Raw genomic sequence first — 21676 nt, 5'->3', positions numbered from 1 at the left:
TACACAGGGTTCTTATAATCCTGCTTACACATATTTCTCTTCAGTATATACTGTACTTGATGAAATGAAAGAAATCTGAAGGTTGAGGATGATTTATACTTTTTTTAATGGCCATGATCTGCTGAGGCCGGAATCTAATCTAATGAAGAAGTAGAGCCATCATTTTAAGTTTGTCACTTTTAAGTTAAAAACGTTTTGAGTTTCATGATGAATTTATAATATAATGTATAAGTAAGCTTTTTGACATCCGGCCAGTGAATACAGCGGACCATAGGGAGGAAAAAAAAAAACTCATTCAGCAGGTTTTAAAGTGATAAATCAGTGCAGATATCTATCACAGAAACCCGCTACCTAGAAAGATGAGCATTCACTGACAAAATATATATTTTATACACTGCGGTTTCAGCTTGTACAATATTTTTTACTACAATAACCCTGATATTGAAAGATTATATTTGTATTCATTGTAATGTAAAAACATGTATTATAAATGTTCTATCTTCTTCCTTTAAAGTTTGCACACTTAAACTGAAGTAATAGTTTTCAACTTTTCTTGAACGTTACGAGATCCCACACAATTTATTGTGAAGCAGTAAATCTACTTCTGATGGCAGGGCTTTGAGGCTGTTATGTTTTTCCATGCACTAAGTTGGCCACAAGTGTCCCTCTTTGATTTATGGATCAAGTTGAGCTCTTTCGGATACTGTCCAGTGCAGAACTGTGGCCCTTGAAAAGGCTGCTTATTTTGTTTGCCATCCTAGCATAAGAGATGTCTTTGTGTTATAAAACCTGGCCTTTGAAATTATTTTTTTTTCCATTGTGTTTATTGCATATCTGTGTTTACTCAATCTGCTCCATGAAAAATAAACCTGCTACATTGGCATAGTGGTATGGGCAGCGTGCATTGCTGCCTACTCTGGACTAGTTCAGCTCACTTACTCACTCATTACTGCGGTTAAGAGTCTCTGTTCACCAATGTCTGTGCTAAAATGTGACTGCCTCTATATCTCTGCCCAGCCCTTAAACCCTATGTCCAATTAAATGTAATAAATCCACCCACCCTTCTGTTCAGCAATGTTCTGTACAACTCTGACTACTCACGCTAAAGCCTGACCGATACCGCATTCTTGAGGCCGATAACTAATTTTTGAGTTTTAAAACATTTGAAAAACAAACAAACATATTTTTAAAGATAAAAAGATAACACAAACAAAAAGAAATCCTTCAAAAGAGTTGTGGCCATAGGCGGACTGGCAATCTGGCAGTTCTATGCCAGAAGGGCCGATGCAGTCTTGGGCTTATTTGGGCTGCTGGAAAAAAGATTTTTAAAATGGGGCAAAACACTGGCGTTTCACACTAGACAAAAATATGCAAGACTGTAGGGCTGCACCCTGGAGCCTCCTGTCTGATACCGTCAATAAAAAAAAAAAAAAATCGTGCTTTGGTGTTTTGGGTGTTTAAGTAGCCTCTGTAATAATATGTTTTAAATATGCAAGCATTTCCATTCTATTCTAAGATGGTACCATGGTAGTTTATTTGAAGGTTTTATGAATTGTGTGTATTATTTCATTATGAAAGCCTGTAAGTGCGCCTCATGCTGCTGGTGCCATAATCTCACATGAGCCTGTTTTTTGCAGTTATGAAGCAAATAATGTCCCCATCGGAAATTGGGCTGGTAAGGGACAGAATTTGTGCCACCCTTAGGAAATGCAACCACATCATAACTTTTTTACGCAAAGTGCTGTGTGTGTGTAGTACAAGAGCAACTGCAAGCAAACTGCAAAGTGAATCTGTTACTAAAAGGTGGTACCAAATGATAATGCTAATGCAATTGCATAATCGGGAGGTGAAGGGTCAGAGAGCAAAGGTCAGACTCTGAGAGCACAGATTATAGCAAATAATAATAATATAGCAATGCTAACACAACACAATGCTACTTTAGCAGACGTAGCAACGAGCAATTATTATTGTAGTTAAAAAGGGCAGTCAAAATTATCTTTATTATAGCTGAAAGCAAAAAAAACTGCCAAGCTGAGAAGCTTTTGTCAACCGTCACGGTGACAGCAAGTGGACTTTTAAACTGAAATTACAAGTAAATTAGCCATGCTGTTTCATTTAGCAAGAAAGGAATATCAGAAAACCAATCAGAAGATGGATTTGAAAAAAACTTTCTTTGCAAGGAGGATGGATTATATGTGTCAGGGCCAGGCAAAGGGAGAAGGATACTAATGCTACATTAGGTAAGACACAATGTTTTGTTTTGACAACTTGTAAATTAACGTTATTAATAGCAATCCGCTGTGAAATCAGTGCCAGTCAGGTCTAGAGCCTTGAATCATAGTATGTTATCTTAAAGGGCTTTAGAAAATGGGAGTCGTTCTCAAAGAATTGCCACTATATAACAACATGCCATCCAGATTAAATAAATCTTTAGTATTCATTAAGATACGTGTATGAAGCCGGTCCATGCCCGTGCTCGTCTGATGGGAGGCGCTGGGCAGAGAGGGGAGAGAGATGCAGGAAGAGGTCTCACTCTACTTCAAATTCTGCTGTTTTTTTTGCAAAACACCTACTGCAGTTTTCACCAATTATCAACATTCTTGCCAATTAAGTTTCAGTCAATTGACTAATACTTGTAGCAACTGGAATATTTAACAGTTGAAAAACAAACTTGTCAGCATGGGCGGCTCCAACCTTGGAATTGGATTGGCCATCCCAGATGCCACTTTAATATTTCTGGCACAAAATTGTCTTCTTCTTCCTTACAGGGCGGGTGTTGAGCCCCCAAGTTATTCCTATCACCATCTTTGTATTGTTGTTTTATGGCTGGGAGAAAAATCCAATCATTTCAAATATTCTGTAGCAACCACTGCTTGTCAGTGCTTTCTGGTGGGTAAACTATGAATGTGTCTTTTAAACTATGGCAAATATATCTTTGTCATCTACTGCAATTTCATGTTACTTAGCTGACGTATTAATCGATGCAATATATCCACAATAAGCTTAAATACGCCAATATCGGCCACCATAATATATCAGTCAGTCTCCAGCTCACACCGATTAAAATGATGTAATTTATATTACTGTAAACTCATGAGTCAACAAAATTGACTCAAACTGACCACAGGTCTCTTGTTGATGTCATTGCCCAGAGGGGATGCTGATTTGAAAACCTGGCAGTCAACCATAGATTGGGCACTCATGATATCACTTTAGTCATAATATATAAAATGTGATGGTGGTTACCTCAGCCCCCCCCCCCCTCTATCCCTCTGATTAAAATCACAAACCCCTGAGACTCCACAATACAGTGAGTGAATGGCAAAACGTGATGATCGAGGGACCTCTAGGCTCTGGCTGGACTCCCAAAGCCAACAAGAGGACCTCCACTCCCCTCTCACAAACACACACACACACCCTCCATTCTCCCCCTCTCTGGTGGAAAGGGGAGGCCACAGTGAAGGTCTTAAGTGAAAACAACTGGAGCTTGGTGCTGTATGACTCCTCTTTTTCCACCTCTCCCTCTGCATGGACTGGTCCAGAGCAGCCGAACTGGGCCTCATTGTTAGCACACTCCCCTTTACTGCAGTCAACCACATACTAGTATGTACACACACCCAAAAACACACTCTTGTGTATAGACGTTAATGTAAACAGATGCACACACATGTGCATTCACACGCACCTGTATACACAATCACACAAACACACACAGTGCAGTTAATGATGACCAGATGTGGGGAAATGATGTGCAGTGTTTTGTGGTTTGGTCTAATCTCCAAGTATTGCACCAAGCTTTCTAGGCTCTTTCGCCCTCAGTACCACTTCTCTCTTTACTAAAGTTTCCTTATCACACTTTATAATCAAAATATTGGAAACCAGAGCTTAATTCATCATGTCAAGTGCTAATAAAACCGAAACATGAACGAGAGTGACAAGAGCTTTTAAGACCCACATGCGTGTTATTTACAGTTGACCTCATGTCATAAGATCTAAGTTGGTGTAGGTGTATCTTTACTAACCTGTTTTGATCCATCCATCCACCACAACCAGCGGCTTGGAAACCGTCTTGGTATTCAGCATTATCTCCATGATATTGTCCACATTAAGAGAATCACAGGTCTCGCTGGGTTGTAAGCACTGTGTGGACAACATTTACTTGAACTTAAAACTACAAACTTTACAATGGAGAAACAAAACAAAAAAGAAATGTCACTCTGTTAAATGCTTTATGCTTTATGATTGGTTACAGAAAAAAGGTTTTGTAAAAGCAAAAGCAAACATGCACACCTCTCAACCTCAAGTAAATGTCTTCTGTCATACCTGACCCAAACTATAAACTTGGAAATGGCAAACTCATGAGCACTACACCTGACCCTGATCAAAATCAGAACATCACAATTAGCTTCACCATCACAAGTCAGCCACAACTTTATTGCTACTTTTTGTCAGGTGAGAAGAGGTCAAAAAAAGTATAGGAAAGTGCTTGCAAGAGATTGTATGAGTTGGACAGATAACACAGTATGAGAGAATGCAAATGATGGCTAAGACGGATGCTTATTTTTTGTTCTGCAGCTGGATACTTGGCAAACCTTACACTTATTCATGTTTCCTGCTTAGCTTTGGGTGCAGAACTGATACTGAATGGCTTGGGTCAGCCAGAGTAGAGATGGTGCCGTACTACACTGACTTAAAGTACTCATATCATGCTCATTTTCAGGTTCATAATTGTATTTAGAGGTTGTACAACAATAGGTTTATGCGGTATAATTTTCAGAAAACACCATATATTTGTTGTACTGCACATTGCTGCAGCTCCTCTTTTCACCCTGTGTGTTGAGCTCTCTGTTTTAGCTACAGAGTGAGGCATCTCATTTTTGTACCATCTTTGTTGGGAGTCGCAAATGCGTATAAGTACTGCTAGCTAGTCAGTTGCACAGTATGAGGGAGTGCCATGTTAGCAGCTAGGCGAGCATTATAACGTGTGTTACAAAGTGACGCACGTTCATCACGGAAGTAAAGGCTGGACTACAATAGAGCTGTTTGGAGCAGTTTGTGAACAGTGTTTTCTGTTGGAGATGGTAAGTCCCTTTGGGGTGGACTTTGGGCTTTTTCACTTTGTAAACCTTTAACGTGCACAAAAAGATATATAACACAAGAAAGGAAAGGGGGAAAGCCAAAAAGCATAATATGTGCACTTTAACATTTTCTCAAACAAAAACACTGCTAATACTATATACCGTGGAAAAGACAAAAAAAAAAACATCATTAAACATGCAAAAGAATAAAAGTAATTTGGAGAAGATTATACTGCATACCGGTGGTTGTCGTTGGTTACTCTGAGATCTCTTGGAGCACAGAGACATCTCACAGTGCAGGAAAAGCAGGGACATGTTGAACTTTGAGTTGAAGATGAAGCTGAAACGTTTCTTCTCTGCTTGAGTGTGAGGGACAGGGAAGTCCCTCTGAGGATAGTATTTGATGGAGTCGTCTGTGGGGCAGACTGTCTCAATGAGAGTGTAGTCTGAGGCCACACTGGGGTTGGAGTTAGGCGAAATGAAGCATGATATGATGGTGAACCCCAGCTCCGGATCTAATGCAGCTGATGTGATCTGAAGCGCAAGAGAGAGAAAAAAAATTATGTGTAAATTATAGAGTGTGGTCTAGACCTACTCCATCCGTAAAGTGAAATTGAAGTTATGAGTGAAATGTTTTGTAAATGACCAAGAATACAATGTTACTCGGACAAGCACTACTACTATTATTATTTCACTTCACTATTCTTCACTTCATTATTATTTCACTTCACAGAAAATATTGCTATTCATCTAAATCTCAGTAAGAAAGAGAATGCACTAATTTCCCAAATTGGCAAACGGTTTGTTTAAAGCTGCACTAATCACTATTTGTATACAAACAATGGATCACATTACATTATCTAATGTGGAAGTGGTTGCTCATCTCCACAAAGCTTTTAAGCATCTTTAAGCTCATTGTTCGGGTTTCATGGCCACAACTTTAAGTTTACTCTCAGCACTGTCATTAACCCACTGTACACTACTGTACCTGTACAACACCTGTCCTGCACCAAACAGCAGAAAGACAACGTTACAGACTAGCTGGAGAACTTAGTGTAGCAGTTAGCAGCTAAAGAGCCATATATTTTACTCTGGCGTTGGTGAAAACCAGGCCAGATCTAAAAGGAGAGTGAATATTGGACTTTCATTCATCAGGCGGACACAAAAATGAGAGTCAAAATGAATGCTAATGTTGCTCTGTCTGTTGGATGGGTAATAAGTGTTTAGGAACACATTGGCCATGTCAACTGCAACAAATTTCTTCAAGTAGTATTTTAGTCCCAGTTAAGATGCTAGTAATATCTTTCCATCTATGACCATCTTTTGAGTTATTATTCCTCATCTTTTCTTCTTTCAGTTTTGTCAGTGATGGAATCCTCATTGGAATTTAAAACGAAAACACAGAAATACACAGAAAACCTTTTGTAACCAGCTGGCTCTGTGTCCACACAGTCAGCAAAGCATCTCCCGCTGATATCATCATAAATCATCTTGTCAAAAGACCTCAGTATGAGTCTTTGTCATCTCTTAGATGACCTCCATAATTGTGTAATGAAACGAGGATTTTGAGGCAGCCAGACATGTGCACATGTCTCTGTATCCAGCCAGGATACAGAGACACGTAGAGAGTAGATAGAAAGAATATGAGGGGTGAAAGTGAGTATTAGATTTTAAGCCCCAAATTGACAAAACACAAATTGACCTCGTGGATGTCACAAGAGATCAAAGCAGGAAGAGCCAGACAGCGAGTACACAGAGCACAGTTTTACACACAAGTTTTAGTTTAGGAATAACAAAAAAACACTTGCATAAGACACATACTGCATACAATTGCAAAAGACAACAAATAGAAACAAATAGTAATTTATTAGAAATGCAAAGCATACCTCCACAAAGACTTCCTGCTTTTGTGAAACAGTGTAGAAAGCCTGGCGTGAAGGGTTGTTGAATGGCAGGGTGTTGTACAACTCCATGTTAAATGTCATGTTGCTAACCGGTTGCCTTCCTGGTCCTGGTACAATCCTGGGAATTGTTCCTGAGGTTTCCTGGTTCTTTCGGTACGTGCAATTAAACTAGGAGGAGGATAAGACAAAGCCAACACAAATATCAGCAGGGATCTGACATCTGATTCCACTGTGAGAAACCCTCACCCTACATGACTGTGTGTCAGTGTTTGACCAGGGTAAGATTAATCAGAAAACAGGGAAGAGATACCGTACAAGAACAATAAGTGGGAGACAAGGAATGGATGAGACAAAGGAAATAAGCCAGTAGTGGGAAGATGATGGAGAAACTTCAAAATGGAAAATGTGAGGTCCAGTTCATAAAACCTACATCATGGAAAAGACAGAGACATTGCAGGAGCCAAAGGAGTCTTTACGTGCACCAAGGGACTATGGGAAATGGCGTTTCTTCCAACTCTGCATGATTTACATAGAGATGTAGATTATAATTGGTCTTGACTTGTCAACTTTCACAGTGCAATGAGATGCAGCTTTCCCAGAGACACAATCACAATGATTCCACTGTCTTACCACTATGACCGACTGGTGCTCTTTGGGCTCCGTAAATGTCCTCTCTAACTCCGCTGAGTCCCTCGGGAGCAACACGTCTCCAGATTCCAGATCTTCATAATCCAGTGGCCCACCACTCCCATCCTTAGTCTCAGCATGACTTATCAAAACCTGCAATCCACAGAGGAGTCTGTTACTCACAAAACCTAAGCCACATTAATAAATACGTGAAAGGAAAACTTTCACAAAAGTCCTTTCCAGACTTTCTTTTTTTTTTTTTTTTTTTTTTTTTTTTTTTTAAACAGATCCAGTTGTGAGTAGTGTTGCTTAATTCAGGGTGTTCAGTTAGCCAGAGGCACAAAGATTTGATTCTTTAGGAGGAGTTGCCAAAACATTCTGCAACCAATAACTTGGATATAAATTGTGGGAATGTCCTGTGGCTTCAGCAGTGGGACTCATCCTGGACATAAACATAAAACATACTTTTAATTGCTCAGGAGAGCAGAAGATTGTCAGGGGCATGACATGAGGTCACGCTGCTTCTAGAAAAATCTGATTTAATGAGGTGAGAAAACAATCTCAACGACACTAACAGTGTTGTTCCTGAGTCTGCACCAAATTAGTTAGTTGACCTGCCATTGGTGCCACTGCTGAATTAAATCATGCCACAGGACAGGAGAAACAACAGCCAAAACAGATTATCTTTGATGTGTAGGGACCTAGACAATGACATGTTATCTCTTTTGACTGGAGGGTAGATGTTATCCCTGCATCCAAGTGCTTAACACAAAAGACAACCTTGGACGTGTGCCCAGGTTTTCAATCTACATTGGACACAAAATGTGTTGTTCCAAATTTCCCCCACAAAAGATGTCAAAAGGTTGTGGAGGAAGTGATTCATCCTTGCTTGTTAGAACAAACACGCTGAATGAATGCATTCCATAATAATGAAGACAACTGGGGATGTCAAATGTGAATGCTGCGTCCCATAAAAACACTCCCACACTGTTCACCATTACATAAAAATTTACTTAAAATTCATCATATTTTTCCATTTTAATTCATCCAATTAAGAGGATAAAACAAGCATGTAAGCTTCAAGCCTCGCATTTCTTATCAGCTTTGGTCATCTGATAGCTGACGTTGCTAGGAAACATGTTAACTTCCGTGACTCTCTACTGTCATTTTTTTCCCTCTTTTTCAGCAAGCCCACATAGCATGGGTGATGTACCATCTGTGATTTAAGATGTTTGTATTCCACTCAGGAAATGGATGGTGGCCAGCTGTTCTAACTAGCTTTCACTGAGAAAAACGTTTACACCTACTTAGCCTAGTTAGCATACTTAAGCAAAGGTGAACATGGTGGCACCCCAGCTAGTGAACTGTTTGTGTTGGAATTTAAGTTATATTAGGAAATAATTTTGGTGCCCACACAAATATATCCCCAATCTAATTACACAACCAAAGATTCACGCCCCCTGGAGAACAGTAACGCTAATGTAGCGTGTGCTAAAACTGCAGAAAAATAAATAAAACTTGAATTTCTTCTTTTCGGTAACTACAATTTAGACCAAATAAATATACAAGTCGAAACAAACACCAAAGATGCTGATTTCAGTTTCTTTCTTTGTATTTACATTATAAACCAAGCCATGTTTCATGGTTCAGGTAAACCAGCCAGTGGCATAACTTGTTTTAAACTAAAATGTAATAATAGGTGTAATCATAGGTGTAGTACTCACAGAGTTGATGTGGAGGGCCATTGGGCTACCCTGCATGGGATATACAGTGGTCAGACAGCCAGTCAGTGGAGTTTCCAGTGTGTAGTGGGTGGCATTGACTGTTGCTTTGCAAGCTGGGTCTTGCAGCGTGAGGTTGGCATGAGCAAACCCATTTGCCTGAGGAAACATAAAAAAATGGCAACATTGGATAAAGATGAAACAAAACTTTTCCTTTATTAACTTATTTTCAGAATTAGAAAAAAATAAAAAATAAAAAAGCCAAGCGGTTGTGTGAGACTTTTAGTTCCGAGGAATAAACAAATCCCACAAGGTGGTCTAGCTCCAGCCCCAGCTTCTTCTAATTACAGTCTGTGCCAGTTTCCATTCTGTGATGTGGGCTGACTACGCAGTCCCCGTGTTCAGACGCCAAATATTGGGAAATGTCTGCTTGCTTCATTGTAAGCCTGTGTATAAAAGGGAAGCTGGCATTTACATGAACAGTAATAGAATAATAACAACTTGTATTAATTATACTTGTCAGTATGTCTTTCTTATTTGACTTTTGTAGACCTGACACTTACTTTAATCAGGTAATCTGTATCAGCAGGCAAAACTGATCTCTACAGCTGAAGGCCCACATATTAATGACATTTGTGTATATAGACAGTTTCTTTAATTTGCTTTGTCATTATCACAGTGACATTTGTGGTACATTATAATACAGTGCACATTATGAGGTTATTGTGCTGGGCCCTAAGCACCTCCGAACCTCATTATCTAAAGATAGAGCTACTCTGAATGGTATTGCCCTGGCCTCCAGCACTACTGTCAGAAATCTAGGAGTTATTTTTGATCAGGATATATCCTTTAACGGCCACTTAAAACAAACCTCAAGAACAACCTTTTTTCACCTTTGTAACATTGCCAAAATGATACTGAAAAACTAGTCCATGCATTTGTTACTTCCAGGCTGGACTATTGTAATTCCTTACTATCAGGTTGCTCAAATAAGTCGACTCTCCAGCTGACCCAGCTACACCCTGCTACGCTCTGCAGTGCCCTGCTACGTCCTGCTACACCCTGTAATGCCCTGCAGTGCCCTGCTACGCCATGAACTACTACAACTACTATTTCTAGTCATAGTTCCATTATCTTTATTGTGACTATTATTGCCACTGTTCATCACACCCTCAACCAGCACCGTCAGACCTACCAAGAGCCTGGGTCTGTCCGAGGTTTCTCCCTAAAATTGAGTTTTTCCTCGCCACTGTCGGACTAAATGCTTGCTCTGTGGGGAATTACTGGAATTGTTGGGTCTTTGTAAATTATAGAGTGTGGTCTAGACCTACTCTATCTGTAAAGTGTCTTGAGATAACTAACTGAATTGAATTAGATGCTTTTCAGATATGAAAAAAATAGAAACATGGAGGTCTATGTTGGCATTTTCTAATTGCAGTGCAGAAGACTTTATTCAGCCCTCTAATTGGTCCTGACACTGGTATTCTATTTGGGTGTCCTCCATGTTTGTTGTTTTCTGTTCTTCTCGTCACAGTTTGTCACATTAAGTCTGTGTCGCAAGAGCAGAGATGTGACTTAGGTAGCAGAGCGGTCGCCTACCAATCAGAAGATTGATGGTTTGATTCCTGGCCCTGCAGTCCTATGTCAAAGTGTCCTTGGGCAAGACAATGAACCCCAGTTGCTCCTGATGCTGTGCCATCAGAGTGTAAATGTGTATAAAAGTTTACCTGATGAGCAGGTGGCACCTTGTACGGCAACCTCAGTCACAGTGTATGAATGTGTGTGAATGGTTCCTGTACTATGCAAAAGCGCTTGGACTAGTTGTTAAGACTAGAAAAGCCATATATAAATACAGTCCATTACATTTACATTTATAACAAAATATGCAAAAGGAAAATCTGATTGATCCACAAGCAAAATTTTCAGATCTATGACTTAAATCATATTTCAAATCATCGATGACACTGGATAAAGTTCGGTTGGGAAACAAAATATTTCATTTGTTTTGAAGTATTAGCAAGCATTGAATATGAGTTCTTCTGTCTATTTAACATTAGAGGGGAACATTCCGCAACTGTTTGCTTCTGTGCTTGTACCTTAAAAGATTAGGTAATTGACCAAAAATTTCTTCATTTATTTAGATTATTACAAAATACCTATAATTTACTGATCAGTGCTACATATGCCTTAATCTTCTTGGCCTTCTCAGTTTCATATTGTTATAAAATGAAAACAAAAACTGGTTTGTTAGTAAATAATTTTAAGTAATACAAATATTTGATTATTTTTTTATGCATAGCACCTTATGTGACATCCTATTTAAAAATTATTTGTCAGTGTTTCTAGTTTTGGTTTTCTGCATTTTTATGTTGTGAACACACAAAGCTGATTTTATTAGGCATTTTAGGCCTTTATTTGATAGGACAGTTAAAGTCATGAAAGAGGAGAGAGAAGGGGACTGACATGCAGTCAAGGGCTGAAGGTGGGAATCCAACCTGCGGCCGCTGTGGCAAGGGATGAGCCTCAGTACATGTGGCACATGCTCAACCAGGTGAGTTACCCATGCGCCCCATGTTGTGTATATTTATACTTGTTACACTATGTTGGAATAAAATGAAACCTAACCATCTAAATAATCATTAGTTGTCTTACATTGCCAGACCTTCCTCCACAGCGCTGCAGAGTCCACATAGCATTACGGGATGGCAGAACAACGTGCTCTGGTTTATTGGCATTTATTTAAACCAATCACAATCGTCTTTGGCGGCACTAAATGCCGCACCGAGCAACAGTGCCTCTGCAAAATAGCCTCGGGAAGGAACTTGTTTTGGGTGGAGCATGTGTACGTACGTTTTTTTTAGTCGTGCAACAGAAAACTCAGATTCAATATAAATCGACCGGAGTTTAAAAGGCCAACACAAAGAAAGCGGAAGGCAGCGGACATCCAGCCGAAATTAAAGACATCCGGTAGAAACCTGAACAATCCCAGAAGTGGAACGTTGTTGATAAAGACTAGTGGTAGGCCTACTGTATATGTTTCTAGGCGGGATCCATGATGTATAAAATCGTGCAGTCCACTCACTTGCAGGCTTTCTTTATCAATGCTGACTACCATCCTCTTGTCCTCACACTGCACACTGAGGCCAACACTCAGAACGCCCTGATGCTCCTCTGGCTCTACGTTCTCCCAGGGCCGGTTATCGAGGGAGGAGGGCAGGTAGGGCAGGGTGTCAGACACAGGTGGAGGAAAGGGAAAGGGCAAACCGGTGCGTCGTGAAGTAGCTCCAGCTCTTGGATGCAGGATGGAGAGCTCTGGAGGCAACATGCTCTCCAGAGGATCCACCACATCTGGAAGTCACACATTGTGAGAACCTCATGAGGCTGATTTTACAGGCAGGGAAATTACACAGGACCATGACTATAAAACCAGTTTGCAATTTCACGCTAGTTTCTGTGAAATGTGCAATATTAGTCATGAAAAAATTGTAGCAGCTGCTAAAATGTATGTCTTGTGCATAGTATTTGAGCTATAATTTAACTGAACACATTGTTTCTATTGCTGCTTAAGTACAATTCAATTCAGATGATGTTTCTTTAGTTTACCTGGCTCTCTAAGTCTGATATTGAAGTGGTTAGCCACAGGAGTGTTTGTATAAGATGTGACTGGACTGTAGCAATTCTCCCCTGCCCACTTGATCAAGGCTTGTGACCCTGATGGCAACTGCTGCCTGGGGGATTTTGACACTTGCATCGGTCTCTCAGTACTTGAACTAACACTCACGGTGTCAGAGGCCTGCGGAAAAGAAAGCAGAGTTGTCACTTATCTTGTCTTAGTGTATGCTTTCCATCAAAAAGAACACATTTCATTTTCATGAAGCTCTCTTTAGCGCTTCATAAACAAAAGACATGATTTACTGTTCAAGTTTTAACAGATATTCAACTTCAAGTACAGTCCTGCTCTCATTCTGTGTTAAATGTGAATTATGTGTATGAGTGTAAGGGTAATGGGCGTGCCACCGCTCAATCAATGCTGAGAAACCAACATGTTGGCTCCTAAAATCCGTGACGTGCCCTGCTGCATACCCTCCCCGTGTGAGGGAGTAATGATTTGTTCTCATAGTCATTTCCCACACATTCAAGTCTCTTGAGCAACGCTAAGGAGAACCTGCTTTCTGACAGACGCAAGGCCTCGGTTTTACGAGGCTATCATATCACTTAAATAGTTGACACTCTCCCAAACACTGGTTGCACAAGCACAGCATCCTGTGTCCCACTGCTGTCAAATAAAAGTCAAAATGTCAGCTATTTGGGAACAAAAAATCTTTTTTTGTTTAGACTGACCATCCCTTTGTGGATGAACATTGATGATAATGTGGCACATAACTAAGAAAACATAACATAACTGGTACAAACCAGTGGCAAAACTCAAAGCTAACCATTTAAACACATATTTACCATGTTTTTTGGTTAGTTGTGAACATGTACATGTAGTAAATGTTGAAAAAGCTGAGCTGAACCATGCTATGGACTCTACTCTCAGCATGTTGCTAGGCTTTATGGTCTATGCACTGTACAACCACTGATGCCATTGATGTAATTGGTTTTAAGTAGGTTTCACATTACATACATGTACATGTATTGTTAAAACACAACCATAATATCCAGATTTGATAGATTGTCGATAGTTGAATAGTTGCTGGACAAATTAGACTTTTTTGATAATTGATAATACTTACTTAATCATTTCTCAAGTTAAAATGCCAAACAAATAATGTTTCCAGGTCCTCAAAAGTTATAATTTTCTCTGTTTAATATCATTGTAAATTAAATATATTTGGGTTTTATAAAAAAAAAAAAACACCCAATTCCAAGATTTCATCTTGTGCTATGAAAACTTGTGATTGCCATTTGTCACTATTTTAAGTTAAGTTCATCCTCAGGGGATAACAGGGTGTGCGTACCAAATTTCATGGCAGTCTCTCCCTTAGTCTTTGACCAAAAAAAAATAAAAAAATGCCTACCTGTACAAAATGTTATGCCAATCCATTTGATAGTTGTTGAGATATTTCAGTCTGGACCAATGTGGTGGACATACTGACCGACAGACCAACATTGCCATCCACAGAGCGATGCTAAAATGATCTACATTACTCACCAAAATTGCTTTAGTGTTGTACAAGGACAAAATGTAATGTTGGTATAAAAAACACAAATCTGTTGGGAACCTCCACCAGAGGCATTACAATCCATTTGTGCTGATGTAAGTACCACAGGCTTTGACCTGGCATCACACTCACACAACCTGACAGACTTACTGTGCAGCAGTGACTAGGCAGCTGTACAAACACACACACTGCAGCTTGCAAAAGCGCAGTGTCATGGCTGCAGCAGCCCCTATAGGAGTATCAGCATTTCACAGTGAGGAAACACAGAACCCCTTGCACACCTCCACTGAAATGTGTCCATGGCTAGCAACAGCAAACCGATAGGCAATGAGAGTCCATCATACTGTAAATACCAAAAGTCACCAGACATATGAAATATTTTACATTCAGTGCATTAAAAATAAGTTTTATTGCACTGATTTTTTTTCACTCTAGAGAAAGACAAGGTTTAAAATTCCATCCCTGGAGCAATTACGGTGGTTGGACAACTGCCAACTCCCCATCAACATGATCTACAGTTAAACTATTATTCCAAAGTGTACATAGGTGTCATACTCTTACAGTTGCTAAGGGTCCTGAGAGACTTGAGTAACACTAATGAAGATGTGTGTACTCATACTCTATACTGATATGTATAAAATCATATTTTTTAAGTAAAGGGCATTCTGATATATTGCAGTAATTAGCCAGTGTTTGTCTTATGTGTGTGGCAGGGAGGTCCTAACAGCTTGCAGCTTAAAAAAGGTGCCTAAATCAAGCGCTGCTTGTAATTCACATCGTGACTGATGGGAAGCAGCTTAGGCTCTATGTGCAGCTGAAGTACTGCAGTAGCCTTGGCTCTGAAAATATGTGATACCCCCACCACTCTGAATGTGATGACAATCCCTGGAGCTGCCACAATGAAATTTCACAGTTCTTCCTAACCTGTTATCCCCACACTCTCCTGCAGCGTAGACCAGGCACCAATTCAACACACATTCTGGTGTGACAAATTCTCTGGTCAATGGTGCAAAGTAGTGACATTTCTGTCTACAACTTGTAAGCCACTGCGATGTGTGATAAAGCTATATAAGTGGTGAAGTCTTTAAACGAAAAAAAGATGCTTCTGAATGGGAAGCGTTTGTCTATTGTCATGCTGCTAGCTTACCACTACGTCCAGCTTGCCAATCACACTGTGGGTCTTGATGACCCAATTGACAGACTTGGCACACTTGAGCAGCAAGACTACATCACGATGCAGCAGGGCATCGTCCACCAGAGGCCGTAGATCCACTATGACATCCACCTGGAAAGCACTACAGAGACGGAGGGAGAGAAAAATAATTTTGGATGGTTAGGTCTGCATTGTGTTATCATGCCTCCTGTGTCTGGCCAACTAATTAAAAAGATGGATACATTCCCGGAAAAAAAAGCAGACATATGCACTACAGACCAGATAGCACTGAAGTGAGATACAGCGCAGTTACGAACACATTCCCAGATTTGTGGTCTTTTCGGTGAACAGAATAATCACTCCACTGGGGGAGTGAGGAGATTATCTGGCAACCTGGACTTTAAGACCCAGTTTTGAAATATCTTTCTCAAAAAAACACCACTAAGTGATAAGCAACCCCCCCACCACCCTCCTTCATGTGAGTTTCCATCCAAAACAAACTCCACAGAGACTGGCGAAAGCATCTTGAACTCAAAAATAAACTATGACAACCTGTTTTCTTGGCTTTGGCTGCTCACCTGCTGGAGTTGGGGGCTTGGAGCTCAATGATGTGGACTTCTTGGTCTTTGTCGGGTCCAGACAGGACACAACCCTTTGATGTCTGTGGCTCCACGTAGCCGCCCAGGTAGTTCAGAGACAAGAACTTGGTATCAATCTTGCAGGTGTCAGAAAACAGTGGATCTGAAAGTGGAGAGATGTTTAGGTTACTGGTCGGGGGTTCCATGAGGCTATTTTGATTCCCCAAAGGAAAAATACAGCTTTTTGTCACCCCTCCACCATGGTAAGGTCAGAGCAAGAGGTCAGCTAGAGAACAGCACCCCCTGCTTCTGGGAGGAATTCAATGTCCTGCTCACAGAGACTTCAGTAGAGTGGATGTTTGCTTTGACCCAGCCGTTCCAGCTGAGGAACAGTCTCCCTGCTCGCTTTACTACACAGACCTGCAGCTGGTATTCCCATTGTCTCAGCACTTACTAAGCCCAGCCCTGTGTTGGATGAGGTCGGGCGTGCTCTGGTTGGCATGACCTGTCTTTTTATCAACAGGGAAATTTGTCTTTTGGTTTTTACGTGGGAAAACTAAACAATGATTTCTACCAGGATTCCTCTACAATAACAGGACAATAGCATTAATAAATACATTTACCAAAGCGTCTAGTGTTTTCCCCTCCATTTTTACAACTGTTAAAAAAAATTTTAACTGCTAAAAAAGTACTTTTAGAATGTGAAAAGTTACACCCCCTTCTCAGCACTCAGAGAAAACACAAGACAGCTGCTTCCTTATTTGGCAAACAGAGCCTCAGACAAAGTGTAAACTGAAGGTTGGCACCTTCCTTTCCGGAACCCTTGTGGCACTTGAAAGAGCTGAGGGGAGACCTTGAATACTGGCCTGGTTAGGAAGCAAAGGGAGAATCTGTCCATCTTCGTGAAACACTACTAACGATGTGAAGGAGTGAAAATCTACAGCTCTTAGCTTTAAGTAAACATCATGGCACTCTGTGCTTTTGCCAAACCACAGCTTTTAATGACACAAGCCAAACGCTTGCAGGCTGAGCAACCACTCCGCTCTCCACGGCAACTAACATCATAGAGAGAGAACTTATCACCAACAGTAGAGCAGCCATTATTTCTTTCTAGACATGAGCCTTGTTTTATTTCCATGTGGTGAAAGATGCTCATTAAAAACAATTTGTCCTGGCTGAGAGCTGATACATTGTGAAGTCTGACGTGCTGTCTGTTCACCGTATGGACCGGCCAGTTGAGAATGAAGAATCGAAAGTCTACAGCTCAAACATGTGTGAAGATAGCCTCCCGTGAGAATCCTGCGGTGCTTCCTCCTTTCAGAAACGCTCCCCCCATCTCCTTACTTTTGGAAAAAATGTTAATTACCTCTGCCTCCCCCTCCCCTTCTTATTTTGTTTCTATAACTTCTCTATTTGTAGTAGCATTGCTTCTGCGAAGGCAGTCAAGAAGAAGACAGCCAGTTAGCAAACATGGACATAAATATTGCATCTTACAAAGGAAGAAAATGCATTTGATACGATTGGTAGATCTCAAGGATACACGTAGTGTTGTGGGTATAATATATAATGCAAACACAACTTTTGTCTGTCTACATGAAAACTCGAGAGTGCACCTTTAAGTTAGGCAGTAGTTAACATTTTTAGGAATAACTTTGAATTATCATTTTACTTTTTGTTATTCAACAAGATTCTCAGATATCTCATCAAAACATTACCTCTACAGAAACCTGTGGTGTAATAATATCTATCTGTTCATAAAAAAAAGAGTCCATATACAGATAGTCGCCATGCAGCAAAATATGCCAAACAAAAAGTCTTGCTATTTTGCAGATTATTTTGTCATTTAATCAATTGATTGATACAATTTCACAATATGTCTGTGACAATTTCCTATTTTCCATCCCCCAAAGATAAAAGCAGAAGATCCTCATCTGGAAAAACTGGAACTAGGGAATTTTTAGCATTGTGCTTGAAAAATGAGTTTTGAAATAGTTGCAGATTAATTATTCATATATATAATTGATTAATTAACTAATTGTTACCCCTCTAATAAAAAGATTAGTCTCAAATAAAGAAAACATCTGTTTATACATTAAAAACGTAGAACTATGATAACAATGAATGAAAATGCATGCAATGATTTTAATGTTTTGTAATTTATCCAAATACTCAAATACATAGTTCATGCACTTTCTGTATATTGGTGGGGTCCAATAATTCGGCCGTAAGAAGCCACAGCTCAGAATTACCACAGGTTGCCTGTTAAATAGTGTGAAAGGGTGAATGCCGGTTGAGGGAAGGAAATTCTTTTCCCAGAGTAGGGCATGTAAACCTCTAGCCAGGGTTCAAACACAAAAGCTAAGTGAAGTTATGGGAGCTGAAGGGGAAGAGGGAGGCCTAGGGGCCTAGAGCTATGTTGGGAATTTTGGGAATCTAGTACACACCTTCTCCGACTTTGATGTAGATGTCTTGAGTCATCCTGAGCTCAGAGAAAGAGGTGACTGCCCTGTACTTCTTCTGGGCCCAGTTGAGGAGGTGCTCGTTGCCATGGGGAAGGGTCTCCTTCTGGATCTGGCAGGAGAGGGAGAAGTTTCCCGGCTGAAAGTGGACCTCTGAGCCCTCAGATACCTTGAGGAGGGGAAACACAAGAGTGTTATAGGACAAAAGAGCTGTGATAAGCTGTTATTTCAGTTCCGCGCAATATGATAGTAAATGCCTAAAAACAGGAACTGCATGTTTTCTATTCAGCTTTAGTGATGTCCAACATCTTTTTCATTTGGGATATTTACTAAAGTAAAACAATAATTGATTAAATATTCTGTATTTCACTTAATAGTTTAACATTTCAAGATCCAGCCGTCTGTGACCTCTCTGTTGAGAAGGATATGCACATAAAAGTCAAGGGAAGAAGAAAAACCTGCAGGCGGACTGAAAATAAGCCTTTCCAAAATTAAACCTGCTCTCTAAACAATGGTGAAACCCATCCTTCACACTTCATCCCAACCGTTATTTTAAAGCTTCTACAAATACTACTGCGTATTTTTTAAACAGGTTCCTCAACACAATAAGGTGTCTGGTTTTCAGTGTTTATACAGTGTACTGCTTTGCAGTGTGTCATCACATGTGTGTCGGTCTGCTTGCCAGTAGGTGGACAAATTAGGGTGACCAGATGTCCCGAAAAATTCGGGACAGTCGCGAAAACCAAGCAGTTGTCCCGAATCCCAAATCCTGCCATAATTTTAAAAATTTAATTAAATTAGAGCAAAGTCTCAAGAGCAGACTCTCAAGTAGTTATAGTCTGATAGAACATTAAAAACTGTTCATGGTGATTGGGTCGTACTGCAGCTCCCGTCGGCTGCTCATTGGCTGCAACAGTATGTAGGCGGCTACGGCGAAATTTTGATAACACGCATTGCTATTTTTCATTAATTCATCTTAATGATTTTTTTATTTGTATTTTTGGGTTTACATGACAGACAGTTGAATTCCTGAATAAAAAATAATAAATCATTCTTGTCCCATCCTGAATTTCCCCCATTCTCATCTAGTCACCCTAGTGGACATACATACTCATAACACGTAAAACAATCACACACAAACATTTGAGCTATGCTCAGGTGTAAAACTGCTAGCATAAAAAACTCATTTTCAATAGATTCAGACAATAATGTTTTGCAAGTTACATTATTGAATGCTAAAATGATAAAGAGGTGGGTGATGATGCTGAATCCAGCTGTGAAATGTAAATTGACACAAAAAGTCAAAAAGGAGGGAGAAGTTTTAAAACTATGGAGGGCACAGAATTGCTGATTTGCGTTTGACAGGGAAACTGGCCTAGCCGTATTGAGGAAGGACCACCCCTTTAGCACTTAATGGAGCTCAGCCTGTATGCTTCATTTCACAGAGATAAACATTCACATGTGCTGAAAAACCTACCGAACAACCAAAATAAGTCCAAGCACACGGTCTAGACAGCCTACCTCACTTTATTTCCATGCTTGTTTTTCTTTCTCCCTAGGTATTCTATCTGTATGCATGAGCTGAGACAGTGCTGGCAGGCCCAATTAAAACATTAAATCCATTTGAATCCAAAAGGAATACTAAGATCACTTCTTTGTGATGATGTTATGGAGTTGTCCCTAAATTGCAATCATGCTTCAATGATAATATAATATTATCCCTTTGGAGTGTTTAGGTTTTTCAGACATAACTGTTCAAATCCCCTCATGCGCAACATCTGTCTGACCTCTGGATGCTCCTCTTGATGTTCCTGGCATTGTCACCAGAGGCAGTAAATACTGGGGCCTAGGAGACAGACACTGTCGAAGAATTCAGGTTGATTTTATTTTTAGTGTGTTTACTACGGCTAGAAGAAACAGAAAGAAAGATGGCGAAGAGGTGGTGCCCTGAGCCAGCAAGGAGGGGCTGGGGTTTCTTCACTTACCTTGCCAAGCTCAGCAGAGTTTATCAGTTTAATTGCACGAATACGACTGTAATTAGTCGCAAAGAATTAGAGGGGAAAGCCTGAAATCCAAATTAGCTCCAGGCCTTCCAGAGCACTGAAAACCTCAGGAATTTGAAACAGGGAAGTGAGAGACCCACTCTGGGCTTTAACAAACTCTCTCTCTCTTTTTCTCTTTCTCTCTCTATCTCCACTGTTGCATGCTCTATTGACAGACCCAAAATACTAAGGGCTCTATTTTTTCTGCAGGGGCAAAGCCCTTGCTAGAGCTAGGGCGAACACAGTTTTGTTTTTAGTTTTATTTTTATTTAATGCCTGTATGAATGTTGGATAGTTTCCTGGCTAAGGTGGGTTGAGAGGCTGTGTTAGTTGGCGTGGTAAAATTGTGGTTCCTTAAAACCTGTTACCTTGCACAGCAGCTGGATTATCGTGATATCCCAAGATCACGTGAAAACCCATCTTGTCAGGCTTCAAGTGATGTGTTTGTGTCCAAACCACAGTGGCTACAGGCGTGGTTTAGGTGTGTGTAACAACACTGAGAGGCGAATGTCCGTTCAAAACAATAGTGGCTCCTAAAATGGTTAGCAGCAGCATTGGTTATATCAGAACAGGAGAGTATTTCTTCATTGAAAGAGAGAGAAAAAATTCAGTTTTTCGCTCTTCTCCCTACTGGCTTCGGCAAGAGTTTGAAAGAAAGATGGTTCCTCCAATCACCTGTCAAGTCTTTTTTGAAAGTGTCTGGCCTGTGCAAACAGTTTCCAATGACATATCCTCAGATAGTTCTGTGTAACAAACCATCTGGTGCATCAGGTTCATATTTTAGTGGCTTTAGTTGGTCCATCTGCTCAGAACTCCATGACAGAGGATTCCACTCACACCTCTCCAAAATCCTGCTTACCTTACACACAGCTGACAGCGTGAATACCTTCATACATCATTTAAATCTTCTGATGAGACACTGGGATTTAATGTTAACTGACCTTTTCTA

The 21676-nt window shown here is 40.3% G+C and overlaps 1 protein-coding gene across 1 annotated transcript in view; it reads right to left on the bottom strand.

The window, feature by feature from the left end:
- Positions 1 to 21676, bottom strand: part of tgfbr3 (transforming growth factor, beta receptor III) — an 86935-nt gene that overhangs the window by 8842 nt on the left and 56417 nt on the right. The window contains exons 5-14 of the mRNA XM_028587427.1: positions 18671 to 18854; positions 16227 to 16389; positions 15643 to 15790; positions 12934 to 13123; positions 12413 to 12678; positions 9334 to 9489; positions 7613 to 7762; positions 6965 to 7150; positions 5319 to 5612; positions 4023 to 4140 (exon numbers count right to left, since the gene is read on the bottom strand). Coding sequence (XP_028443228.1) covers positions 4023 to 4140; positions 5319 to 5612; positions 6965 to 7150; positions 7613 to 7762; positions 9334 to 9489; positions 12413 to 12678; positions 12934 to 13123; positions 15643 to 15790; positions 16227 to 16389; positions 18671 to 18854 — 1855 coding nt within the window. The remainder of the gene's footprint in view (positions 1 to 4022; positions 4141 to 5318; positions 5613 to 6964; positions 7151 to 7612; positions 7763 to 9333; positions 9490 to 12412; positions 12679 to 12933; positions 13124 to 15642; positions 15791 to 16226; positions 16390 to 18670; positions 18855 to 21676) is intronic.

Source organism: Perca flavescens, chromosome 9 (genome assembly GCF_004354835.1).
Source record: "Perca flavescens isolate YP-PL-M2 chromosome 9, PFLA_1.0, whole genome shotgun sequence".
NCBI lineage: Eukaryota > Metazoa > Chordata > Actinopteri > Perciformes > Percidae > Perca > Perca flavescens.
Note: the sequence above shows the minus strand (reverse complement) of the source record. Positions and strands in the feature narration are given on the sequence as shown.